Genomic DNA, 27,644 nt, shown 5'->3' on the forward strand with positions numbered 1-27,644 from the left:
CAATAGTTCCTATTGTTACTGTCGTGTTGACAGCGATGAGCTCTCTGATTTCCGACTTACGTTCTCACTTTCATTTTACCATATCAATCCATGGAAGAAACATTTATTCATCATGATGAAACTAGCAAGTTATACAGCAGCCTTTAAAAGAAAAGACACATCTGTTTTTTTTTTCTGCTAGATTCTGGTAAGTTGGAGAAGTTGTCAAATCATATTATTACCGTAAATATTGTCAGTTTATGGTAATGTTTTGAACTACCAATATGCTATGCTTGTTCTGTGTTCCACCAGTCAGTAAAATGACATTTCTGTATCTGTACACGAGCTCTGTTTTCTTGTATTCTTCTATTTATTGGTGCTAAAATTAGGGTGCGCATTATAAACGGGTACAATAATTTTCCCTAGATTTTACAAGTAAATTTGGGGTGCGCATTATACACGGGTGCGCCTTATACTAGGGAAATTACGGTACTAGTATGTCGAATGTGCGGCTCTTCTTTGAGTTCTCTGTGGCGCCGCCTTACCACAACAAAGAGCTTTTTACGTTGAAATTCTTGTGAATAAATTCTTAAATCCCTGAATTCTTAATAGATATGGATGTAAAACAGTCTCGATTCTTGGTTAAAAGCAAAAGAAACCGTGCAGGTAGCATTTATATTACGTAAATATATGCGAACTAGGTTGCCAATGCCTTAGCGGCTAATTTCTAGGGCTGTCAAACGATTAAAATTTTTAATCGAGTTAATTACAGCTTAAAAATTAATTAATCGTAATTAATCGCAATTCAAACCATCTATAAAATATGCCATATTTTTCTGTAAATTATTGTTGGAATGGAAAGATAAGACACAAGACGGATATATACATTCAACATACGGTACATAAGTACTGTACTTGTTTATTATAACAATAAATCAACAAGATGGCATTAACATTATTAACATTCTGTTAAAGCGATCCATGGATAGAAAGACTTGTAGTTCTTAAAAGATGAATGTTAGTACAAGTTAAGAACTTTTATATTAAAACCCCTCTTAATGTTTTCGTTTTAATAAAATTTGTAAAATTTTCAATCAATAAATAAACTAGTAGCTCGCCATTGTTGATGTCAATAATTACACCATGCTCACTCATGGTGCTGAAACCTATAAAATCAGTCGCACCCAAGCGCCAGCAGAGGGCGACAAAACACCAAAAAACACAAGTAACAAGTGGACATTACACTGTGCTGTCATTTTAATCTGTTTGAGCGGGGCATAAGCGTTAGATACGTCAAATATTTTAACGTGATTAATTAGAAAAATTAATTACCGCCCATTAACGCGATAATTTTGACAGCCCTACTAATTTCCTTATTTTTTTCACAACCTTTCAAAATGCATGCATTGTACGAAAAATATAATAATTACCTTGAATCATCGAACAAATGACTCTTGAAACAATCCTTCCTGTTTGTATGTGGTACAGCTTTTGTACTTTTTGAACCGAAATCCATCGTCAGTTTGCTGCGTGCGTGTGATTGTGAATAGCTCCTCTTGATGTGGGCGGCCCCCTGCTTGAAGGAGTTGCGCAGTGCATGGCCGAGCTGACCGGTCAATAATGATGATGTCTATGCTTGCAGGCTAGTCATAAGTGTGCTGTGGCAACTCATTGTGTCAGTGAGAGGCTGTTCTCAGCAGCGTAAGCGTCAAAGTGTGACTGGATTTGAGTTGACTCACTCAATGAAGCATTTTATAAAGGATTTTTTTTTTACGTTATTCTTGCATAAAAATAATTTACATTATGAAGGGGGCACGGTCGGACAGTAACATGTTTGGAACTTTTGTTCCCCCCCAAAAAAAGTTGTTTTTTCGGCATCTGATCAGGACTCTGTATCGGCAGATTCTCAAAATCAGGTGACTCTGACTCGGGTGAAAAAATATGCGTTTGGGACATCTCTAAAAAAAAATTCTTAATTGGGCATCACGCTCTGCATGTGAACCTAGCATAAGTGATTGTTGTGGACACTAAACTCACTTGGTAGTGACATTGACCTACACTCTAAACTGGTTTAGGTCGTGAATGGTATCACCCCAGACAACAATGGTGGAGCAATTCGGGACCAGCAGGCAATCATGGGAAAAGGGTAAGTGTGATAAAATTGTCTATAAAAAATACTTTTTTTTTGCCCCAGTTTCACATGACATTTTTGGGCCCGAAATCCCTTGAAGAAGAGAACATTTTTCAAGAAGCCCTTAAATTTTCAAATGTAAAATAAAAACATATGCATATACAGTTATTACACACAATACTTCCAAACTGTAAATTTTCCATGGCACCCTTGAGTATTGTTCAGTGTCTACAGCACTGTGGTTGGGAATAGTTAAGGATGTCCGATAATTGGCAAAAATGTGAATTGTTGTTTTCCAAAGTAAAAGCATATTTTTGTTAATGTCGTACTTTGACTTAACAAAAATATAATGAAGAAATCTGGTAATATTTCCAACTGAGAAGTTATATGTGTTATAATTTCAAGTACAGTGATACCTCAGCTCACGAACATAATTGGTTCCCAGAAAGTGTGTGTAAGGCGAAAAGTTCGTCTTCCGAACATTTATTTCCCATAAGAAACCATTAAAATGAGAATAATCCGTTCCCAGGTCCCCATAAAACATAATTTTCTACTAAATAAGCCTTAAAACTACACAAAAATATACCTTATTTTATGTATAATAAATGTGCTATTGTATTATAATTAAAGAAATAAACTGTACTGTATAATAAAGTCGTTTTATTTACCTTTGTGATGGTAGTTGATGGCTTGATGGAATGGAGTGGGAGGAGGAGGGAGGGAGTTACTGTTTGGAAGGAGAGTGTTACCGGCAAAGTGCGCAGTTAGCGTAGACTCCACTGCTGTGCCCCCCACATGCTTTTGGTTGTTAATAAAAGTGCCCACAAAAAGCCATCCGACGCCTCTGGGTGTTTGTATGCACGCCGCCACCTTTCTGGAGAGGAAATCGGGCGAACCGAAGACAACCGACGACAACGAGCCAACGTGACTCGCCGGTCCACTTCTCACTACGGTGGGAAGCTGAAAGCACCGCCAATTACCAGTCGAGGGCAAATTGGTAACACGAGTCACCTTCCATAAGGACTGTAGGTAACTCTTTTTCGGTCCCATAATAGCAAAAGTACACTCAATATGGTCCAAAATGTCTATCAAACACAAACCACGTCCGCACTCAACGAAAGTGAGGGGACGAACTGGGACGCCGTGAGCGTGCGTCAGCTTCTCGTGGCGCTTTTCGACCGCGTGAATTGGTTCGTCCGCCGAAAACTAGTTCGTCAGCAGAGACTATATGCTCGCGAATTTAATGTTCTTGAGGCGAAAAGTTCGTGAGCTTAAGCGTTCGTGAGCTGAGGTATCACTGTATTTAGACAAGTTTAAGGTGAAGAAGGTACTAAACGATTAATTGGTCATCAAAATAGTTGCCAGTTAATTTGCTAATCGATTAATTGTTGCACCTCTATTCTGGACAGACGCGTGTTGTGTCCATGGAAAATCAATTTTAATCTGCCAAAATACAGTCTATGAGTGTAATATGAAAAATGTTATTTTCCAATAATTAATGTTGTTAATTTCCGATAACCACGTTGCACTTTTATTCCTTTATTAGTTGCTCTCAACAGCCATCAGCACTTGCCCAGCAACAACCGCCAAATCAATAATGGGCGCATTCCCTTACGTCATAAATATGCGCTCCAAAGGCAAACGTTAACATTGAACATGAACAATAATTATAAGCCACTAACAAATTAAACTTAACAAAAATGTGTCTTTTTCTTTCAGCGTCAAAACAAGAAAGAACCTGATTTTGTGTATTTTTGTGACACTTGTGACCGAGGATTTAAAAACCGAGAAAAGTATGAGGAGCATGTTGCTCAGCATGTCAAGGTAATATAATTTACAGTTCCATTGACTCTTTACTGCCTCACAACAGCATCGCTACTGGCTCTTAATACTGATTCTCCTTACCTGATACTGTACAGTGTTCTGTCCCATACTGCAACTTCATGGCACATGAAAAAATTGTCAGCATCCACTGGAAAAATGTAAGTAGACACCAGAACTATTTATCTTGTCATGTTGTGCCCTTTACTAATAATGGAGCATACCGAATTGCAGACCCATGCACCTGGAATGAAGAAAATTAAGCTGGACACAGCTGAAGAGATTGCAAAATGGAGAGAGGAGAGGCGCAAGTCAGTAAATCCCAGATGGATCTTGACAGATTTTGAGTTAGTAGTCCGTGATGTGAGCTTTTATTCTCCTTTTCAGGAACTATCCAACTGTACAAAATGTTGAGGAAAAAAGAAAACTGATGGAGGAACGCGAGAAGACTGGAGCAGTTCTGGAGACAGCTCAGTTTGGGTAGTTGACTCAAAAAACATCTTCATCACTTTCTGTGACTGAAACCTTGTGGAGGCGCAGGCCATGGGCCAAGAAAAGCTTATTTAATTTGGGATTCGCATTTGAGATTAGTGTTGTGACAAAATATCAGAATGGTGATATATCGTTATACTTTGTATCCCAAAAGGTTATAGATATGCTCCTGCAAGAATGGAGATATCATTTTAAAAAGGTGTCAATGTCTAAAAAACAACAACAACAACAAATTCTTCCACCATAAGTTCTCAGTTAATTCTATGCTGCCTTGACTGAGCTTGACACCCAATCCATTTTGACTGGAAGCGTTCGTTCATTCGAAACCAGAACATTCATAGTCATTCTGTCAGATTTTCAGGACACTTGTAGGTCACTTGCTGTTCATTTTAGGCCCTTTCCAGGTCATTTCCTGTTGAGTCTGAGTCACTGCCTATTCATTTGGGTGAGTCCCAGGTCACTTCCTGTTCATTTTGTGTTACAGAACAGGAAGTAACACAAAATGAACAGGAAGTGACCTTGGACTCCCCAAATGAATAGGCACAAAATGAACAGTAAGTGACCCATAAAATACCCCAAAATCAACAGGAAGTAACTGAAAATCAACAGGTAAATGACCTTAAATGGCCCAGAATTACCACATTGCCTGGCATTGGCTGCTACTGATGGCCATAGACTTTCAATCCGTTTGAAGTGGGAGGGATGGCGGCACCCTCCCAATTCAAATGGACTGGACATCTACTAGTGATAAACTCATTCCAATTCACAGCAGAAGCTTGTTTTCCTGTTTTATTAGTTGTTTTTAGAATATTATTTATAATATATTATATATATTATATTATATATAATTATATAATATAATATATTTTAGAATGATTTCCTGACCAATGTATCGATAATCGTTGTATCGCCGTATCATCAGATCATCGTTATCGTGAGCTTTGTATCGTAAACCATATCTTATCGTGAGGTACCAAGAGGTTCCGTTCCCACTCCTATTTGAGATTGTGAAGCAAACAATTTTGCAACATATGACAGGAGTTAGGTTTCCATGAATAACTGTTTGGCCTTGGCCTAGTTTTGAATGAAAACTGGTGTGTTTCAATGTCAAAGGGGTGTCTTGAAATTCTTCCCTCAGTGAAACGGTTTTCAGGATTTGACCATCTTTTATCCCTTCATGTAAAGACGAATGAGAGGACGTGGCCGATGGCGTGGGAGAGGTAACTGGAGGTTTCGAGGACAACAGCCACGTAGTGTGCTTCAATCAGACGATTGCGTTGCAAAAGAGAGACCATCACCCCTGACCCAGCCCAGCCAGAATGGAGATCCACTGGGAGTGCTGATCAAAAGTGATATTGGTGAGTGAGTTCAGGAATCTCTCACAATTTTTCAAACTAATCCTGCACATCATAATTTTGTCCCCTAATGCCTTCTCGTCAGAGTCTGACAAAGATGATGCGGACTCTGAATGCAGGACCTCTGGCCTTGTTGTGGCCCCCAAACAGATGAGCACTGCTCTGGGGTCTCTTGTAGCCAACTATGGCTCCATCAGCGAGAGTGAAAGTGATGAAGGTGTACAGGGTACGCTTTACCCTTTGTTCATGGGAAATTAGCAATATTATTATTTATTAATATTTTAGTATTCATTGAGATGATTTTTAAAAGTTTGCTTTGTTTTTAGACTCTCCTATCCAAAGGGCCAAAGAACTTCTCCAAGAAAATAAGGATTTACTTGAGCAGAGAAATGAACCCTTCAGGAATGCCAAAGCTTCAATGCAGGACACTCAAGCTTCCAAATTGCCAGGTCCTTGTTCAGGCACAAACACATCAAACAACCAAATAGGAGGAGGGAGAAAAAGAGCAAGGCGAGGTCGGGGTAGACACCATGATATTCTGCAGACAAGGCGGCCCACTCTCCTCGAGATGGTGAGGAGTTGTAGAAGATCATATAATATTGTATGATATGTATCCAGACACAAATTTCCATTTTGACTTTAAAATAGAACTGGTGCACAACTACCGTAGTGGTTGCCTGTCAGTGTCCAGGTACATTTAGTGCAGGCCAATGATTCTCAAAGTGAAGCTTTGTTTGGCAAAACAATGACTGATTTAACCGTTTAAAATTATCCGAGTTGCGGCGGTTGAAACAAATTTATGATCTAGTACATTACATTTGATAAGTACCTTTGCGATTATTTCTTTGCAACTAATTTTCATACATCTATTTACAGTGACAACAAGAATTTTATTTGAGCTGAAATTATATGCATTATTTTGGAGTATTAGAGGAAGTCAGGCTATCCAGGGAATGCCATACAGACAGGATGATTTAAATGTCTTGTTATTATTTGCCAGTTTATACAGAATGCTAAACCTCTGTTTTTGTTTTGTTTTGTTTAGCTACTTGCCCCAGATATCCGGCATGAGAGAAATGTACTTCTGCAGTGTGTTCGATACGTGGTACGCAACAACTTCTTTGGCCTAGAGCTCAAGCCTCAACTTTAGCTGAGAATTGACTTGAAGCAAGCTGCTGGAAGTTCTGAACTGGAAGTTAGGAAGGGGAAGAGGACTTTGTCAGATTCTCTGGTTGATGTCAGAAAGTGTTCTATCGAGGGTGAGACTGCATCGAACAAAGCAACCAATAGTTCCACAGTTTACAAGGAGGAAAACGTGGAGATTGGTCCAGCTAGCGTGCCGTCAAAGATGACTTTTGAGGACTGCTTGACAAAGAATTGTCCAGAGAGAACGCATGGTTATCAAGCTTGCTCTGTGCTACCAGTTGTCCAAACTGTCTCTAGGATGCCAGCTGACCAGGTAGGCACTGGGAAGCTAGATGAAAAAGCTGTATTTGTTTCCCGAAACATTCAAACTCACCCAGCATGTGACGAAGCGGGTTCGCCAAGTGCAAGCACTGGCTATGGATCACCAGGCGACCAAGTTGGTTTCCAAGGTGTCGAAACTTCGCTGCCAAGTGTCTGTCTAGGCACACAAAAGTGCAAGAATCCCCATGTGGGCTCTATAGTAAGTGCAAAGCAGGTTGCAGAGAAGGAGGAAGAAATAGTAACCAGTTACCAACACAGCCATGGTTCTAAGGCAATTTGTGAAAGTAGATCAACCAATCATTTTTTTGATGACGAAATATGGGAAACGGCAATTTGATTTCTAGTGCCATTCTGAAAGTGTATTTTATTTTATGGTAATGATGAAAATTTCTCTTTTGCGATGTTGACATTTTTTTCTCCAATAAATTTAAAATCATTTTCAATTGCATTCATTTATTTTCATAAGATATGGTTCGAAGTTGCAGAATCTGCTCTTGTGTGTTGTGTTTTCACCACTGGAAACATGAAACCAGGTCCAGAAAGCAAATATTTGTCCCCCCCCTACTTATTCCTAAATTGTATGAGTTCACATCAAGAAAATTTATATAAGAGGTGGCAAAAGTGCTCAAACTGCATTAATTGTATAAAGAAGTACAAATCCGCTAGGTAAAAGTACAAATAGCTGATGATTCAACTCCTGTGGTGGTGGGTTGTTATTTATTTGACCAGGGAAAACAAAAGTTCACACAAAAAGTTTTAATTATTGATTGACTTTATTATAGGGAGATGCCCGATGCGATCACGTGATCGAAAATCGGGCCATTTTTCGGAGGATCGGAATCGGGTGAAAAGGATCGGGTTTTTAATTTTTTTTTTTAAATTCAAGGGCTAAAAAGTAACAAAATAATACAGAAATACAATGGCATTTCCAAAAGAAACAAAAAATATATACGATTTATACTTCGCAACACTCACAGTGACAGAGTGGTTGGCACGTCTACCTCACAGTTGCAAGATCAAGGTTTCAATCCCAGGCTCCGGCCTTCCTGTGTGAAGATTTCTTTATGTGAAAACCCTGTGTGGGTTTTCTCCGGGTACTCCGGTTTCCCCCCACATCCCAAAAACATGCATGGTAGGCTGATCGAACACTGGAATTTGTTCCTCGATATAAGTGTGTGCGTGAATGGTTGTCCGCCTCCTTGTGCCCTGCAATTGGCTGGCAACCGATTCAGTGTGTACCCTGCCTACTGTTTATAGTTAGCTGGGATTGGCTCCAGCACCCCCGAGGATAAGCGGCTTGGAAAATGAATGAACACTACCAGAAAAAGTGGAAGAGGATGTGCTGTAAAAACAGTACAGTACAGTAACAGGTTTCGAACTTTTGTTCAAATTTTTTTTTTTTTTTAATTGTCGGTATCAGATCGGCAGTCAGTATCTGCAGATCACGTGATTTGGGACTCTGGCGCAAAAGTATGGGACCGGGACACCCCTACTTTAATATACAGGGTGATTAAAAAAGAATGTGCCAAAATCATAATGCATGTATTCATTTTAAAATCATTGAAATACACTGAATTGGAAATTAATTATTAATCAAATTAATTTTAATTTTTGAATAAGAATTAAAAGTAAGTTTTCAACTTCTTTTTAAGTAATTTTTTAAAAAGTCATATCGGCTTGATGTTGTCCGTGCTACTGGTGGTGGTCACATTTAGCACTTCTAAAGCATGAAATAAACTTGAAGTGATATACAATACTTGGATCCAGCTAGTTATTAATAGTTTCTTTTTTTTATTTTTTAAATGTACCGCAATGGTTTTGGCACATTCTTTTTTAATCACCCTGTATTGTACACAGCTTCTGGTCACTCATATTTTTCCCCAATTCCTACCCAACAACTGTGGTTAATCTTTATGTCACACGACTGGTTGACTTCAGTTTTACAATATTTCACTGTTGTGAAGCCAATAGCTGTCAGAGGTTAGTTGCCCTGGTTTGGGACTACAGTTGTTGCTACGGCAACAAGCGTAGCTACTGCCCTCCGACGATGTGCGTCGGGATGCCACTGGTAAAATGTGAGACATGCTTATTTACTTTCCGGGACAAGATATTTTACTCCCGTTCTCCAATTGAGACAACTTGGAGAATATTTACCTCCCCTTTAAACGTCACGCGTTGGACGTACCGCTGCGTAACAACAATTTCTGCTGCCCGTCAACGCGTATACCAATTGATCATTTACGTAATGTTACCATAGCAACGGATAGGTCGGACGGTGAGCGGAAGGAAACTCAAATACCAACTTGATATCTTTAAAAACACATTGATGAGAAACTTGGAATACTTATCGTACAGTTTAGTTCGATTTTAGTGCCAACAGACTTCAAAATGGCCAAGAGTTGCATTGAAGTCGACCCACCATTCGTCGAATTCAAAGATGTGCAACTTGGCAAGGTCTACTCGACTGTCGTCACAGCCATTAATGTTGGCAGAATCACCAGGGAAATTTTTTTTGAAAGCCCAAAGTTAAAGGTAAAAGTATGTTTTGAAATTTTGGCAGACCACATTGTCTCATTTGAAGCAGCTAAAGCACTACAGTATTGTGGCATGCACGTGTATTATACGCAGTGTTGTTAATAACGGCGTTATTTTTTTCAGTAGTGGGTAATCTAATTAATTACTTTTCTCATCTTGGCGACGCCGTTACCGTTACTGAGGACGGAAAGGCATGCGTTACTATGCGTTACTATATTGGTCGAAAAGTCTGAGGGAAACGGACTCACCGAGACGACAGAGCAGAGCAGGAGTAGGGAGGAGACAAGAAAGTTGTGACGCCGAGCAAACGCGATGCTAGGTAGCTCCAATAATACATGTTGTAGCCGATAGCTAGTACAAACTACGCCCGCGTGTTATGGTAGATATGGTAGACATGGTAGATATCACATGCACTGTACATAGATATAACTAGATGCAAAATGACAGACATGGCACTAAATGAGTTAGTAGACAGCCGCCATCTTAAAGCAGTAGACTTTTTAGGACGGCTCTCTTGTAGAGAACCTTCCTAGCGAACCTAAGTTAACTTTTTATCTACAATACTTCTAAACAGTGTTGTTAATAACGGCGTTACAATATAACGGCGTTACTAACGGCGTTATTTTTTTCAGTAATGAGTAATCTAATTAATTACTTTTCTCATCTTGGCAACGCCGTTACCGTTACTGAGGCGGGAAAGGCGTGCGTTACTATGCGTTACTAAGTTGGTTGAATAAAAAAAAGTCTGAGAGAAACGGACTCACGGGGACGAGAGCAGAGCAGGAGTGGGGAAGACGCCGTTGCAACCGCGATGCTAGATGGTTCCAATAATACCTGACTGCAGCCATAGCCGACAAACTACGCCCAAATGACACGGTAGATATCATATTATAGAACTAGATGCAGATGTCAGACACTGCTGCATTGCCAACATGTTTTAAGGACTACATGCGTTTGTAAACAGCCGCCATCTTAAAGCAGTAGACCTCTCAGGAAGGCCCGGATGTAGAGATCCTTCCTAGCGAACCTAAGTAATTTTTATTAATCTAAAATGCTCCTAAGTCGGCAAAATCTTAACTTAAATCTATCTTTAAATGATGAAACAGTTTTAAAACTTACACATGTTTAAAGTAGACAGAAGGGAACTAATGCAATAACGGGAGAAATTTTAACAACTTTAACGATTGATTCACAACTTTAAATGACTTCCACACATAGCAAAGGTTACTAGCTAGTTATCGCAATACCCTTGTGTCTAGTTAAGTGGAGGGTAAAGAATTGGGCTTGGGCCAATTGTCCCCCAAACCCTTTAAGCTTCACATTGTGTCCCTGTTTTTTTTGTTGTTGTTTTTTTTTTTTGAGAAAAAAAAATATCACTAGTTACTTTGCCAAGTAACTAATTACTCTTACATTCAGGTAACTGAGTTACTAACGCAATTACTTTTTGGGAGAAGTAATTTGTAACTGTAATTAATTACTTTTTTAAAGTAAAATTAACAACACTGCATGGCACTAAATGCGTTAGTAGACAGCCGCCATCTTAAAGCAGTAGACTTTTTAGGACGGCTCTGTTGTAGAGAACCTTCCTAGCGAACCTAAGTAACTTTTTATCTAAAATACTTCTAAATCGGCAAAATCTTGACTTGAATCTATCTTTAAATGATGAAACAGTTTTAAAACTTTCATATGTCGAAAGTAGAGAGAAGGGAACAAATGCAATAATGGGAGCAATTTTAACAACTTTTAACAGTTGATTCAGGGTAAAGGGTAAATTAGGGTAAAGAATTGGGCTCGGGCCAATTGTACCAAAAACCTTCACAAAAAACTTCACATAGTGTGGCCAATGTTTTTTTTTTTTTTGAGGGGAAAAAAAAAAAAGTAATTATCACCAATTACTTTGCCAAGTAACTAATTACTCTTACATTCAGGTAATTGAGTTACTAACTCAATTACTTTTTGGGAGAAGTAATTTGTAACTATAATTAATTACTTTTTTTCAGTAAGATTAACAACACTGCTTCTAAATAGGCAGAATCTTGACTTGAATCTATCTTTAAATAATGAAACAGTTTTAAAATTTTCATATGTCGAAAGTAGAGAGAAGGGAACTAATGCAATAATGGGAGCAATTTTAACAACTTTTAACAGTTGATTCAGGGTAAAGGGTAAATTAGGGTAAAGAATTGGGCTCGGGCCAATTGTACCAAAAACCTTCACAAAAAACTTCACATAGTGTGGCCAATGTTTTTTTTTTTTTTTTTTTTTGAGGGGAAAAAAAAAAGTAATTATCACCAATTACTTTGCCAAGTAACTAATTACTCTTACATTCAGGTAATTGAGTTACTAACGCAATTACTTTTTGGGAGAAGTAATTTGTAACTATAATTAATTACTTTTTTTCAGTAAGATTAACAACACTGATTATACGTTATCATTAAATACAAAATGTAAACGTCACGGTGCAGGTTGGAAAAATATTCAACATTTGGAGTTTGACTAGGAAGGTCTGGGAGAATTTATATGGATAGGACTAAGGACGTATGTTTAGTCTCAACACTGGTAGTGATGATATAATAGCATAACCTGCATGTACACTTTTTGTTGGGGATGGGACATTAATAACACCAAACTGATTGGGTGAATGGGGGTCAGGGCTACATTTCTCACAGATATCAACCTAATTAATTGATAGGCTAATGACCATATAAATAAAAATGAAAATTGCGGAGAAGGGGGGGGGGACCTCAGTTTACTATTTTTCTGTTTAATTAACGTTAACAGTAGAAAACAACACACTTCTCCCTAAGCAGCTTCCTACTCGAGTTTTGCAGGTTAGCAAATTCACACAGTTTGTTATTCTAACTGATGCAGGTCGGACTTTCAGTGGGAAAATTCTAAAATAAAAATATCTGCTGCTGCTGGCCGAAAAAAACTCCCTCTCCGAAGAGGGCGGAGGAGGCGATGTAAGCCTGAACATAATGAAAATACTTCACTTAATAATTGTGGGGTCAACTGAATTCTATCCTTACAATATATGGAAAGGCAATCTAAATTATCCATATAACTGAAGTCATTATATAATGCAAATAAGGTTCTTAAAAGTTGGTGGGGGCAATTTGAGCATTCTGAAAAGTTGGTAGTGTTATGTCCCTACCGTCCCTATGCAAACCTACGCCCTTGGATAGGACGCATTCGCAGAGATTTAAGAGTGGGCTGGGGGACATAGCCCCCCTCTACTGGTGGCCGGAAATGTCATTGCATACGATTGACGTTCCAATACATGGATTCAAAATTAAGACTTTGCCGGTAAAATGTTGTCTATAAAAGTTGTAAAGCAATAAAACAACAAAAATGAACAAAAAAAATTTTTTTTCAAAGGTGAATTTTTTTTTTTTTTTTTTTTTTAACAGATCGTGTGACTAGCACCTTAGAGACATTTGCTTTGCTTAGCCAAAAAAAAAAAAAAAAAAAAAAAAAACCTCAGGACAGAAGAAACAAGATGGATATACATAATTTTTTCCAAACATAAGCTTTCAAAAGCAACAACTACTGAGCGAGAGCCAAGGATGGAAGCTGTGGACCATGAAACGCCGGAGAGTACCACTTAAATAGTGAGCGGAGTTTCAATTTGTCCCACTAAAGACGCTAATTGCACAACAGAGCCACAACCGGACGTACCATATTCAGTGGATGATGATTTTAGCCAAAAGAATACCTGTCCAAAGCAGCCTGATTTAGAATTCTTCTAAAAATGATGGGAAACAACAACAACAAAAAACGGTAATTTTTAATGTATTATTATAAATATTCCTGGCTGGAATATTCAGTCAAAAAGGATGCCGTCTCCCGTTTTGCCTGCAGATATTTTCAAACTCACCACGGTAATGATTCATTTCGAAAGGGTGTGAGTAACTGGAAAAACTTGGCGTTAAATTGGATATCTTCGCGGAACGCAAAAATCGACGTCTACTTCTCCACAGAAAAACGCATAGCTGGGATGACTTGTATTTACGAGCATGGGCTAAGCTAGCAACCAAGCATATATCTAATAATTTTTTTTGCTGACACTGGGTTTCAGGGTCTTCAACATATTTGCCCCACCCCGCCACAAAAGTCAAACTCCACCTATGTTTGGACGTTTCTCGCCAATATCGGCACTGATCGTTTACTATTAGCCCTCCCAGTTCAAAGTAATTGGACGTCTATCACAGTCACTTGCGGCTAATGAGTTACAGTTGGTTGAGTCCTCTAATGGGACACTTCAGTTTCATGCTAATTTAAATGTATGCTTATATAAGATCAGGTCCTATTTTATGACAAATCTATGCAGAAATCTATGTCGTTTTTTGGAGACTGTGGTTGGATTAATGTTTTTTTGCAGGCTTTTAAGTTCTCAGCACCCAGATTTGCTAAAAATGTAGCTCCTGGTTTGTCCGTGAGTGGCTTACTGGAGTTTATCCCCGAGAAAGAGGAGAAAGTCACAGACTACATTTATGTTCATGTAGATGCTGCAGAGAAACTTGAAGTTCCACTACAGATGTAAGAACAAATTATTTACAAGGGCACATTTATTTTTTTGTCATTGTCGAAGGTGGGTAAAGATGTTGCATTTGTTGACAAATCATCGTCTGAATGTTTATGTAGTTCTCCTCGGGTTTGCTCCCTATCCATGGACTCGAAACTAGACTTTGGCTTTCTTCCTGCCAGTGGACAAATCATTACCAGATTTATTCCCATCACCAATCGGGGAACAGCATCAGGTGATTCAGCATGTCTGCCATATCACTTGAAATGGTTATTACAAAGCTCCTGTGGCCTTTTCTTTGTTTCTTCAGGGGCTGCTTAGGTTTAAGTAAATGTCCAGTAATTTTTAAAAAATTTAGTTCTGCGTGGGCGGGCCTTTTTGCAGGTGTGTTCAAGGTGCTGCACTGTGGAGACTCTTTGATCCGACTTTCACCTTGCAGTGGCGTCGTAGCGGCTGGCGCTACCAGGCGGCTAAAGGTCGAACTACATGCCGACAAACCCAGAAAAGTTGATGAAAAGGCCCTGTAAGTCTGTTTACATAACATTCTAAGTCAAACCCACATGCCTGTGATTAGCCAGCTTCTTTCTTTCTTGAATTTGCCCGTAATATGTAGGGCCTAATTGCTTTTTTGTTTTGTTTGTTTTAACATTTGATAACTAAATAGCAATGAAGAAAAAGCATAACCTTCTTGTTGGAGTGAAACAATGTCACTACACAAAGCTCACTTTTTGCATGGAATCTACCTTACCAGAATCAGGCTTCAGAATGGCTCCATTGTGGTTCTCAATATCAGAGCTGATGTGGTTGAGCAACATCTTGAAATCTTGGATACACAGGTACTGCAGCTGATTATTGCCACCACTGTTCTATACAATTCAATGTCTATGTATGATAAGCATGTAAACAACCTTGTTATTCCTCTCTGAAGGGTAATCATTTGTCCTGTCTTTGCTTCGGACCTGTCTACTATGGGACGTCCCGTGTGGAGCGCGTGGTCTTTACAAACAACGGGCCCCAAGCATGTGACTGGGTCTGCTTACCTCATGATTCGGCTGCTGGGACTGAAAGTGTAAGTAATGTCCTCAGTAAAAGGCAGTGCATGAGAGGAGTAAATGTTGAAATTACTATGATTATATTGATGGTGTGTAGGGAGCAAACCTTGACAAGAGCACAGATTTTGCTTTGGTGGCCAAAATGCAACGAGGCAACCCAGCGCCCCGCTGCCCATGTCCGGTTGTGGAGTGTATTCCGAACCAAGGTAGACTGGGAGCGTATAAGAAAACTACTGTGACAGTACGCTTCAGCCCTATTTTCCATAGGTAAATTTATGTTTGTATGAGTATGAAATAGGGATGTCCTGATAGCATATTTTTGCACCAGAGTCCGAGCCACCTGATTTTGAGAATCTGCCGATACCAAGTCGATACCCGATCGATAGCCGATACCATCCAATACCAAAAAAAGTGTTTTTGTTTTGTTTTTTTAACAAAAGTTCCAATTATGTTACCGTTCCTCTGTGCCACCTTCAAATGTAAATTATTTTTAAACAAAAATAACATAGAAAAATCCTTGTCTTTATTAAATGCTTAATTGAGTCCACTCAAATCCACTCACGCTTTGACGCTCACGCTGCTGAGAACAGCATCTGATTTACACAATGAGTAAGTGAGAATTCATTGTTAAATCACAATGACCTATACAACAAATTTTATCGTTCTAATTATTTTTTGCTATGATTTACAAGCCAAAAATTGGAGATACAGGTACAGTAGGGGTGTTATATGGTGGGCAGTGAGCTCAGTTAAGCTAGACTCTAATCACTCATGGTGCATAAATAAAATAAACAATAAATGAAAAAAATAATGAATTATAAACTCATCACATATAACTACTGAGTCACCAGAAATAAATAGTCACTAAGAAAAGTAAGAAAACACATAATTACAATTTAAAATATGCGCAAGAAGCCCAGCAAAAGGCATTTTGGGAATTGTCATTGCAATGCTTTGGTCGTCTCTTAATGGCTCTTTGGGGTAACTAGTGTAAGCATGATTTCTTTGTGTTATTCCATTGTATTATTATGGACATGTTGGCTCATTTCAATTTATTTTATTTATATAGAACATTATTTTTTTAGTTGTTACTTTATCATTATTAAATCTATTTGGGCATCACGATACATTATCAATAATATGTTAAGTCCACAACCGCATATATCGGTTTCGGTAAAAAGTTATTATCGGGTAACTCATATTTGTGACATGAGTTGTGCACAAGGTTAAGAAAAAAAATCAAACTTTGTATTAAGCCACCTCTGGATTGGTATTCACAGAAATTGCTACATTCCCTCTTTAGATTAGATGTCAAGTCTCAATGCCAGCCCAGTCGGCAGGACTACTGTCTTTTTCTGCACCTGGACTCAGTTAGAAGCAAGCATGGTTTCATGCACCGAAATGGTACTCACAAAACTACACACCTTTGTTGTCTAAAATGAATTGCATCTGCATGTTAGTGCATACGTAAAATTGAGAATGTTGCTTGACACATCCAAGTTTTGCTTGTTAATGTGTAGAAATTAATATCCTCATTTAGAAAAAAAAAAGTCTAATCTGATCTAGTTTGGTACGTTTCACAATTTTTAATCTCAATTCTTTGTGGTACAGTATTGTAGGTTAAAAACATGTTTAGATGAGTGAAAACCTTATTAAGTACTTTCGCTTGCCAGGTAACAGTACTGTAGAGTTGGCGGTGACAGGCACAGGGTTGCCTGTAGTTCTGCTTCCTCGTCCCTCAAATAGATTTGACTTTTCCACCTGTGAGGGGGGCCAGCGAGGTGAACACCTTTGCGTGCTGCAGAATTTCTGCCCGCATCTTCCTATCCACTTCCGCTTCCGTAAATTGGCACACTTTGGCGCTCAGCCCTCCTCTGGCACCATTGCCCCTGGACGGTGTCAGGTAAGACCAGCAGTCACTGCATACGTCATTTTTTTCTCAACCTTCAGAGATACAGTATTTTTTAAATAATGTTTGTAAATGATAGGCCCTGAGGTACTCCTACTGATGCAGCACACCAACAAACAAGAATATAACAATCAGCACAACCTACCATCTACTATTACCATATAGTGGAAGATCATTTCATCATTCTACCTTTCCCTCGACTAAATTGATGAACAATTATGTCTCAAAAAACAATCATGCTCTTTTTTTTTTACCAGATTAGTCAAATCTAACAATTTCCTTTAGTATATCTGATTCACGTCAGACTAATATGACATGATGACACAGTAGTTTGGTAATCACCGGTATACTGTACAGCACACTGAAGACCTGCAATGATATTTGCAATTATCTTATGTGTTGCTTCTTCAGGATATCACGTTGTATTTCAATGCAAGACAGCAGGGGGAGTTCCATATGTGCCAGAAACTTGATGTTTTGGGATATGTTGCTCCCAAGAGGGCTAACAGCACCACTGACGACGAAGCCAAGCTAAGGCTTGGCAGCTTCTACACCATCTCGCTACACTTATCAGCAATTTGCAAAATTGAGATGACTCCTCCTTCTCCTAAGCTAAATCCTGGTAAAACTTTCTAAATGCTTATGTTAATTAGTTAATTAGAGCAACCGGAGTAGTCATACCCAAATTTGTCCTGTCTTCCCGCTTCCTGTCCTATTGGTTAGTATGTGTACTGCCTCATCACATGGCAAGGGCGTAGGTTTGCATAGGGACGGTCGGGACATAACACTACTTTTCAGCATGCTCAAATTATCCCCACCAACTTTTAAGCAACCTTATTTGCATTATATGATGACTTCAGATATATAGATAATTTATATTGTCTTCCTATATCTTGTAAGGATAGAAGTGATCCAACCATTATTAAGTGAATTACAGTACTTTCATTATGTTCAGATCCTTTATGTACACTGACCCCTTTTCACTCGCTTAAAAAACACTTACCTGTCTGTGGTCCATTGGACAAAAAAGTTTGAGAACTGTTAACAACAGCAAAAAATTATAATAATAATAGAAAATAACAACATTTATTTTTATATTCAATTCAAGGATCTGAACATGTTAGTAATTTTGATCTATTTTTTTCCATGCAATTCGGTATACAGTATTTTAGGAATTAAATGATTTTGTTTGTTTGTTCATACAAATTTCACATCCCTCATTGTTCCAGTTGACACAAATTGGATTTTTTTCCCCTCCATTTCAACCTACCACATACTTCCATTTGACGACATTCCTTCTTTTGTTTTAAAGGTATTACCCCAATAATCAGTAATCCAACTGGTTTACGTCCTAATGTTCGATCCAAGGAAATAGCCTGCTGCTATAAAATGGTCCGTGCTGCCATAGTCAGTGCTCGTAAAACAACATTCCATATGCACCATAGGAAAAATGATCAAAGTCCAAACGGTGAGGAGTTTCTGGCTTTGCCGAATGACCGAGCCACTAGCATCAGACCAGCCTCACCACATACACAGTTCAGGTAAGGTTCAAAAGGAAATACTTTACACGCATTCCAAACAAGATGACATTTGCTGTGTTTACGTACTCAGGACCATCTTTACTGGAGTACAACGTTACACCTATTTGGATCCTGATTATAGTCTCACTTGGGAGGAGACAGAAAAAAGACAACTACATAGACAGCGTTATACCAACTTCCTCAAGCAACTCAGACAATCACGCCTTCAAAAGATCAAGACAAAGTAAAAAAAAATTTAGTATCCTCATTCCTGACTGTATTGTCAAGACTACAACGTAGGAAGGAGTGATTGAAAATAATATTTGTAATGTTTTTTTATAGATTGGAAGAACAAGGAGACAAATTTGGGATTATATCCGCTCAAGGCCTCAAACCACCTAAACTTCTCTACCATGACGTGGAGGTCAATCAGAGGTCAGGTAGCCAACTGAACTATGTTTCCTGTGGCCAGCGCAAGGACAGGAATACCAGCACCAAGCAGGTTAGATACATGCTACTTCAAACAGTTAATCTTGCCAAAAAATAACATACATTGTCTGACAATAGTCATGGTGTAGTTGCACATTCACCTGAATTTGGTGAAGGCAGTGGATTCATATCCCGCTCAGTGACATTAGGAATGTGAGTGCAAATGTTTGTTTGTCTCTGTGCTCTGCGACTGACTGGCAACCGGTCCAGGGTGTAGGTTGCCATTTGCCCGAAGTCAGCTTGGATAGGAACCAGTATCCTGTAACCCTGGCCAGTAGTCCACTGTATATTGCAACGCAATAATCATGGAATCAATTTAAGGGAGCGTTTGCAAATCAAAGAGTAAAACACGTTTTTCATGTTTAACAAAAAAAAAAAAAAAAAAAAAAAATCATTATGAAATTCCGTACATGATAAATTTGGTATGCATTTTGATCTACTAAAAAGGAGTGACCTCTGCCACCCCATGTTGAGCCTCTAGATATCTATTTAGTTGTATTTGATTTAAAAAAATTTTTTTTTTTAAAGGAACAGCATTAAAAAAAAATGTACGCTATCGTAAGCTGAGACGCATTTGTAATTTTCCATTTCTTACTAAATAATGCCTGAGCTTAGGGTACCTGATGATATACAAAGCTACTGAATTCACATCATATCAGAAAAGTATGACACTTTTTGACTGATTTCAAAAAGGATTGAATAAGAACCACACCAATTGGCAACATTTAGGGTAAAGTATGTGCCATTGTGCATCCACGAAGGTTTCAAAGTATTTTCCAAATAAATGATTTTGTGAATAACCTATGCTCCCTGATGTATGTACAGTAAACTCAGTCTCGTTTGTGTTTTTCATTTTAAAAGTGCAATAGAAGAAAACGTTATATGTCATTTGCTATACTTCTGTTCTTCATTTGTCTTCTTGGTAAGCTTGAGCCTGTTAAAGGTGACGTCTGGCCTCGGACTGGTTGTGAGCTGATTGCAGAAATGATCATTATCATCTTCATTATTGTTATTATAATTGTTATGATCATTCTCATTATCTAGGTTTCAGTGGACTCACATACATTTCCAGCTACTAGCCAGGAAATAACAGATTGTGAGAGGACTTTGACACCTCAGGAGCTTTACCAAGTTATCATCGGTCAGTTTTTCCAATATATCCATGCATAATGAAATATTTTTAGCTCATGGCATTATTATTTCCCTAATTAATACAGCAATGCTCTTTCTTCCACAAGGCCCAGTATTTGTGGATTTTGGAGAGGTGTGTTTTCAGTCGGTGTGTGATCAGAAAGTGGATCTGATCAATCCCCTGCCAGTGTTTGTGCGGGTCCAATTTGAAGTGGACTGCTCTGAGCTGGAAGGCTCATGTCCTCTGTCTCATGTGTTGCAACCGTTTTCACACAGCGCGGTAACCCTGACATTTCAAAGCAACAAGCTGGGCCACTTCTACAGGTTGGATGAGGAAGTCTCACAGAATGTACAGTGATCCCTCGTTTTTAGCGGTTAATGGGGACCAGAACCCGCCGCGATAAGTGAAAAACCGCAACGTTTTTTTGTGTTCAATGTATTTGTTCAGATTTAGCATTGGAAAGAGATACATATAAGACATGTTTTCGCTTTTTTTCCCCAAAGTATAATTTATAAAAGCTATATTTGGCGGAAAACACTCAGGTGACTTGAACTTCCGCTCTAGACCCCGAATTTGGTCAAATTTCAAAATTGTTCGATATTTATGTGTGATACATCGTTGGAAAGCTTAAAATCTGTATTTTCTGGGGAAATAAACACTTTGAACCGGAGGGTATTTAAAAAAAAATGTAAACAGCAAAACCCTCACCAGAGGCGAGAGCAGAATTAAAGACGCCATGATTTTAACGAGATATTATCGCGTACTTACCTTCATGTAGCATGTATCACTGAGTGTCAAGACACAGCTGTGAATGGCCACAGCTGGATTTTTGGAGGATTTTATGGGTGAAACATGGTAATAGACCCTACTCACCTACGTCACAAAATGGGCGTGTCGCTGTTTCCGGCCGCCATATTGTACCTCTTTTTCAGACCTATTCTCATTGTTTTCTATTAGTCGAGCAAGTTATAGAGCAATTCATGGAAGCCCCGGTGTTATCTGACGCTGTAAACTCATTGGATCCGTTGCATAAAAGGCGTTACGTGGAAAAGCTTCAGTTTATCCATTCGCCAGATCCGTATTTGATGCCTAAATCGATGTTTTTCGACCCGCTGGCTTCGCCTGACATCTGATACCCACACAAAATCAGCCTATTCTCACGAAAGTTTGAAAAACTTTAAGAGCTTGGAGGCTTATAAATGCTACGTTGCTGGTTAGGTGAAACACGTCCTCGTACACGAAAATTCGGCAGGAATCTTGTGCTCGGAAGGTGAGTTACGAAATTTTCAATTGAAAATCTTTTGTTCTTGCTAACATCCACTGTCAAGTCTAATGTATTTCATGTCATTTGTCAATGGAGCTAGGGCTTTTAATGTTTATATGGTTTAGCGATAGCACTAACTACATACATACGTGTATGTTGTCGGCGATTAGCCTAGCAATGATCTTAATTGTGGTTGTCAGCCCGAAACCCTCTAAATATATATTAAATGCATCTTACCAGATATAAAATGACTACTACATAATCTGTGGTAGTCGTTTGGAGCCCAGTTGTCTCGTCGAATTGCAGCAGTCAATCGCGGCCTCCTCTTCGTGTCTCTCGGAATACGGTAAAAATTCAAGTCTCTCCGTCTATCTTCTCTGTTTTTGCAACCGACCGCCACACACGACTTCACCATTTTGAGTATTAATGTTGACGAGCAGTAAAACGTGCAATAATAGGAAGAATTTACGAAGCGCTAATGCATTTCTATGGCGAGTATGCGGACATCATGGCGCGGGGGCGTGGCTGTGACGTCACGTGAGTAGGGTCTATAGAACAAGGGTCGGGATGCAGAAATCGCAGACATCAAGGAGTGGTCGAGATTTTCCTTTTCATATATTTACACTTTTAAACATTTTTTTCAATTTTATTTTTCTTTGTTTGGATCGATTATTTATCATCTAACATATCGGAGAAAATGTGACAGTAACAAAAAAAAAATACAATTAAGCGATAGTTATGAGGTAGATATCCGTGACCTTTTTACAGACACCATTTTTTTCATTGTGACGTAATTTGTTTAAAAGTTTAAAATATGCGAGTGAATAATTTTTTTTAATTGTTTTTTTTTTTCAATTAATGATTGGAAGCTAAAAATGACAGACATTTCGAATAATAAATATAATTGCTGAGATTGTTTTTATGGCTGGGTTGAAACAAAAGTGCTCGACGTCTGTAAACGGGGGTTTCCAGGGTAAAACGGACAAATGAAAAATAGTTCGGGGGCTTAATGCTCCATGAATCTGCAATGGCGGTATATAGACATATTGTTCTATCAAACACAAGTTATTTTGGATTAAAATACAGCAGTTTATTTTAAAGAGGAGTGTAAGATATACCTATACAGTATATATATATATATATATATATATATATATATATATATATATATATATATATATATATATATATATTAGGGCTGTCAAACGATTAAAATTTTTAATCGAGTTAATTACAGCTTAAAAATTAATTAATCGTAATTAATCGCAATTAATCGCAATTCAAACCATCTATAAAATATGCCATATTTTTCTGTAAATTATTGTTGGAATGGAAAGATAAGACAAGATGGATATATACATTCAACATACGGTACATAAGGACTGTATTTGTTTATTATAACAATAAATCAACAAGATGGCATTAACATTATTAACATTCTGTTAAAGTGATCCATGGATAGAAAGACTTGTAGTTCTTAAAAGATGAATATTAGTACAAGTTATAGAAATGTTATATTAAAACACCTCTTAATGTTTTCGTTTTAATAAAATTTGTAAAATTTTCAATCCAAAAATAAACTAGTAGCCCTATTCTGTCCTCAATGTGTGTGAGTACACAAATTGACAGATAGCGAACATAAGTTCCAAAAAGAAATCAGACGGTGTGGCAAAGTTGCATGGGCTTTACTGAAGTCACCTCTTTTTGACAGGAGCACGTTTCTTGTATTTTTGTAAAACTGAAAATAACAAAGCAATGTGTCAATAACTTGCATAAATCACAAAATAACATAAAATGTACACACGTGTCCATTTGAGCAGTAGCACTAGCCAATTAGCTCACAAGCATCTAACAATGTAACTGCATTTCACCATATATGTGAACAAATTCAAATACACATCATCAATAACTATCTCTAATGCTCATGAATATAAACAAAGGAGGAATATAACTCACAAGCGATGCATGTATTAGACACAAACAGTGTGATGGGGCTATGAGAACTGCCACTGAATACTGGATGCGGACGTTAGCTGGTCTGAATAGCACTGTCTATTAGTGTGAGTTCGCGTCGACATATAATCACGTCAGAAAAGCGCGCCGAAACCCAAATAACCAGCTGCACTGAATCGCCAGCAGAGGGCGACATTACGCCAGATAACATATGCAAGTCACACCCTAGCGCCAGCAGAGGGCGGAAAAACTCCATAACACACAATTAACAAGTTGGCCTTTCACTGTTCTGACATTTAAATCTGTCTGAGCGGGCCTAGTGCGTTAATTGCGTCAAATATTTTAACGTGATTAATTAAAAAAATTAATTAACGCCCGTTAACGCGATAATTTTGACAGCCCTAATATATATATATATATATATATATATATATATATATATAATGTATGGTGGAAAACGGAGACAAGAGTGAAAAAGCAGTTTCTGCTCTTCCCCGCAATGCGCACACAGAGCCTCGCACCAAATCCTCTCACATACACACAATGAGTTGCCAAAATAACTGTTAAACAAGTTAAACGATGATTGACGGGTGCGGTGCTTCAGAAGCGCGTGACTCTGAAAAGATGAAGAACAATCATCTGTCAATTGCCTGGCACGGCCAGACTGTTCTCCCTGTATTTTTCAAACACTGTGAGAATTGTCTGGGACCCAGCCCATTAATGGCCTCTCGAGCACGGACAAAATCAACCATCCAATCAGATTTGTTTATTTGCGTGACATGTTGTTAACGAGCAACGTCACTCTTCCGCGTCGGAAGTAGTCTCCACAACAACACAGATGGCGAACAGGAGAGCTGAGCAAATGTTCCAATCCACGGTAAAATCAGTTTTGAATTACCAAAAACACATCGACACGAGTCATTGACAACAGTCTGTCTCACGCTAGCCATGTTGAATAAACTCCGCTCTCCTCGTATGTTTACTTCCACGCGCAAGTCCCTCGTCCTGCCCTTGTCGCTTTACTAACGTCACGTCCGCCCGTCGCTGATTGGTCCACTCCGCTGTCTGTTTGCTGTGGCTTGCTCCGCCCTGGAAATTGTATCCGCTGAATGGTGGCCAGACTCAATAGCTGGAACAGCGGTGAGTCTGGTGTACCAGGCTATCTGTCAACACCGTTAACTTTTATAAGCAACTCCAGTGCACGTGCACTGCTTGCTTGGGGAAACAAAGAATATGGAGGGAGGGAGTGAGAATGAGACTGACTACACGCTCATCTGTATTTTCTTTTTTTTTTTTTTCTAACTGAAAAAAATCCGCGATAGACTAAGGGCGCGAAGTTTGAAGCGCAAAGTAGCGAGGGATAACTGTACTTTATTTTTAACCACACTAGTCTTGTTAAAACATATTCTTTGATCTCTAGACCTATATCTTATACCATCAATCAGCAACATCCTGGACAGATTCTGGTCAAGGCCATGGTTGTCCGTAATTACTTGGAATTGTCCACCTCCCTGCTGATACTTGGTCCAAACGCAAACCTGCTTGCCTCGTCAGGATACCGAACCTCAGTTACCCTTCGGAACCCCCGTAATCAGCCAGCAGAATTCACTTGGCGCCCCGTTGTTCCAGAGTGTGGCATTCTTTTCTCTATTCGACCAGCTTCAGGTTTTGGCAGGGCCCATTTGCCATAGTGACTGTACATTTGGCTCCAGGGCCTTTAGAAGGGTCAAATTTGACTAATCCATCCATTATTCAAACCAATACTAATCAAAAGCTTTCTATCCCTCAGGTACAGTTGAGCCATACAGCGAACTTGATTGTGAAGTTGTCTGGCATGCTGCTTTCTCATCCCCTCAGGAAGGAGACTTTGATCTCTGTGTCATTGATGGCAATACAAAACGTCTTCACTGCATTGCTAAGGTGTCTTAATGTAAACTTCTCATGCCTATAGTAAAAGTGTATGTAATGTACTTCATTCATTACGTATTTCCCTTTCCAATTTATGGGTTCCAAAATATTTCATTTGAAAGATGTTCAAACACTGTTGGGCTTATTTTGATAGACTGCGCCCGTTACTTCAATTTTTTTTGGTGAAGTACAAATATTACAGATGGCAAGTTTCCTAATGAGGGGAGAAAACACTTTACAAAAGGCCTTATTAAAGGGGGAGTTCAAAATTTTTGACATGATGAGATATCTTCGAGTTAGAGGGGGTTTAATCATTAATATCATAATGATTTCAACAAATTCCATGCAGTTTGTCAGTTATTTGTTAGTTTCAGGGCTCCAGAGTGGCTAGACTAGAGCGAGTCAATGGTCCTATCTTAGCATGCAAATAAAAAACAACATATGCACGAATGTGAATCACCGATGACCCATGCAATCAATAGTGTTGGCTTTGTTTTCAGGATAAAGTTAATAAAACTTATCATTGCATGTGAATAATTGTAGTATGAACAGCAACAATTGTAATCCAGCAGCTCTGCAGGGAACAGGCTGCAGAGCGGAGTGATATGTTTTCCACCGGTATGTTTATGTCGTAGCCAGCAGCAAGTAACCACAGTTTATATTGTTCCTCGTTCTTCATAGGGAATTTCTGGAAACTTTCATTTGCTCATTTATTCTGTCTGTTTCCACAGCCTCTACATGTACATTTCATCATGTTGACGTTCTTTAGTCAAGAATCAGTAGACTGATGCTGCATTTGAGGAAGGTGGGATGTCGGAGTTTTCCAACTTTTGACCAGGAAAAATATCATTGGAACGTTACTCGAACTGGGAGGCTCTAGTCAGAAAGTCAGAGAAAAAAAAAGTATCTCCGACTTCACGAGTTGCTTCAATCTGACGTCACTCGACAAAATGGCGCTGCCCGTCGAAACGCAGACGTCTATAGCAAAACGAAAGAAGGCAGTTGACAGTGTGTGCTATTTACGTCAGCTGTTGTTTTTCCTCCACTATTTGATCACTTACAAGAAGGAAGATTCGCTGGACCTCAAAATGTCTTTTGAAGGCCAAAATAAAAAACAACTTGTAATGATCAGGTTGCAACGGATACCATTCAAGTGGAATAAGTCCCGACTTTCCCACCTTCCTAGAATGCAGCATGAACACGAGTGGCCGAAGCACTCCTCTCTATTGTGGTCGCATTACGCGACTAAAAAAAGACTCCTGATGAATAAAAGGAATTACGGCAGTTTGGTGTGACATTGTTTTGGCCGCATGGATGTTTGAAACAATGTCTGGTCATTTTGAATTAAATGACCATGGTGGATCTGTTCTTAGATCTGTATTGTCTTTTTATTGACATGCTGAGATAAGACCATTGACTCGCGCTAGCTTAGCCACTCCGGAGCCCTGAAACTAACAAATAACTGACAAACTGCAAGTAATTTGTCAAAATCAACTCCACCGACTAATTAAACCCCCACTAAATGGAAGATTGAGCCTAATGTCAAAAAAAATCTGAACTTCTGCTTTAATGGCAGTTTGAGTCATTTCATTTGAGAATTATGATCAAGGCATCGTTGTATATCACATTCTTGGTTGGTACGCTGAGATTAGATGAAACAAATGTGTTGGCTAGGCTCTTTCATTGCTTGTATCCCCTCAGGTTGGAGCTCCTTGCATTCGACTAGCAGAAAACCGGCTGATGTTTGAGTCTGTGCCTCTCAACATGCCATCTATCAGGGTTATAATCTTACACAATATTGGACAGAACCATGCCTACTATCGAGTAAGCTCCCATCATTCGTGTTTGCTGTTGGGTACCATATCCACATTAAGCAGAACATGATTTATCTGCTACAGGTGCTTGATGTGTGCCCTCTGCCGTGTATGGTGGTTACCCCATGCGAGGGAGTGGTGCCCAGTCGGGGGAAGGCTGTCATCGCGATCAACTTTAATCCTGACTCTGTCATCAAGTTTGACACTAGAGTTGCGGTAATGCTGAGTAACAAGCAGTGTTGTTAATAACGGCGTTACAATATAACGGCGTTACCAACGGCGTTATTTTTTTCAGCAA

The 27,644-nt window shown here is 38.9% G+C and overlaps 2 protein-coding genes across 7 annotated transcripts in view; both read left to right on the plus strand.

Moving 5' to 3' along the window:
• Positions 1 to 7,664, plus strand: part of nufip1 (nuclear FMR1 interacting protein 1) — a 17,528-nt gene extending 9,864 nt beyond the window's left edge. Inside the window, 9 exon segments of the mRNA XM_057823059.1 lie at positions 2,055 to 2,125; positions 3,830 to 3,934; positions 4,030 to 4,092; positions 4,166 to 4,242; positions 4,319 to 4,411; positions 5,609 to 5,781; positions 5,864 to 6,004; positions 6,105 to 6,349; positions 6,824 to 7,664. Of these exon segments, the coding sequence (XP_057679042.1) occupies positions 2,055 to 2,125; positions 3,830 to 3,934; positions 4,030 to 4,092; positions 4,166 to 4,242; positions 4,319 to 4,411; positions 5,609 to 5,781; positions 5,864 to 6,004; positions 6,105 to 6,349; positions 6,824 to 7,582 (1,727 nt within the window). The 3' untranslated portion in view covers positions 7,583 to 7,664.
• Positions 7,665 to 9,250: 1,586 nt separating this feature from the next.
• The window catches only part of LOC130907667 (cilia- and flagella-associated protein 47-like), a 62,239-nt gene continuing 43,845 nt past the window's right edge, over positions 9,251 to 27,644 (plus strand). For all 6 annotated transcript variants that reach the window (XR_009061509.1, XR_009061513.1, XR_009061512.1 and 3 more), the window contains exons 1-19: positions 9,251 to 9,777; positions 14,162 to 14,319; positions 14,425 to 14,540; positions 14,690 to 14,828; positions 15,057 to 15,141; positions 15,234 to 15,374; positions 15,455 to 15,624; positions 16,661 to 16,761; positions 17,031 to 17,260; positions 17,678 to 17,888; positions 18,579 to 18,807; positions 18,878 to 19,030; positions 19,129 to 19,288; positions 20,320 to 20,416; positions 20,514 to 20,730; positions 25,045 to 25,289; positions 25,414 to 25,544; positions 27,234 to 27,356; positions 27,431 to 27,562. Coding sequence is in view for 3 of the 6 variants with exons in the window: in XM_057823016.1 (XP_057678999.1) it covers positions 9,634 to 9,777; positions 14,162 to 14,319; positions 14,425 to 14,540; positions 14,690 to 14,828; positions 15,057 to 15,141; positions 15,234 to 15,374; positions 15,455 to 15,624; positions 16,661 to 16,761; positions 17,031 to 17,260; positions 17,678 to 17,888; positions 18,579 to 18,807; positions 18,878 to 19,030; positions 19,129 to 19,288; positions 20,320 to 20,416; positions 20,514 to 20,730; positions 25,045 to 25,289; positions 25,414 to 25,544; positions 27,234 to 27,356; positions 27,431 to 27,562 (2,982 nt within the window). In the remaining 3 variants the exon portion in view is untranslated. The remainder of the gene's footprint in view (positions 9,778 to 14,161; positions 14,320 to 14,424; positions 14,541 to 14,689; positions 14,829 to 15,056; positions 15,142 to 15,233; positions 15,375 to 15,454; positions 15,625 to 16,660; positions 16,762 to 17,030; positions 17,261 to 17,677; positions 17,889 to 18,578; positions 18,808 to 18,877; positions 19,031 to 19,128; positions 19,289 to 20,319; positions 20,417 to 20,513; positions 20,731 to 25,044; positions 25,290 to 25,413; positions 25,545 to 27,233; positions 27,357 to 27,430; positions 27,563 to 27,644) is intronic.

The sequence above is a fragment of the Corythoichthys intestinalis genome, chromosome 2, assembly GCF_030265065.1.
Source record: "Corythoichthys intestinalis isolate RoL2023-P3 chromosome 2, ASM3026506v1, whole genome shotgun sequence".
NCBI lineage: Eukaryota > Metazoa > Chordata > Actinopteri > Syngnathiformes > Syngnathidae > Corythoichthys > Corythoichthys intestinalis.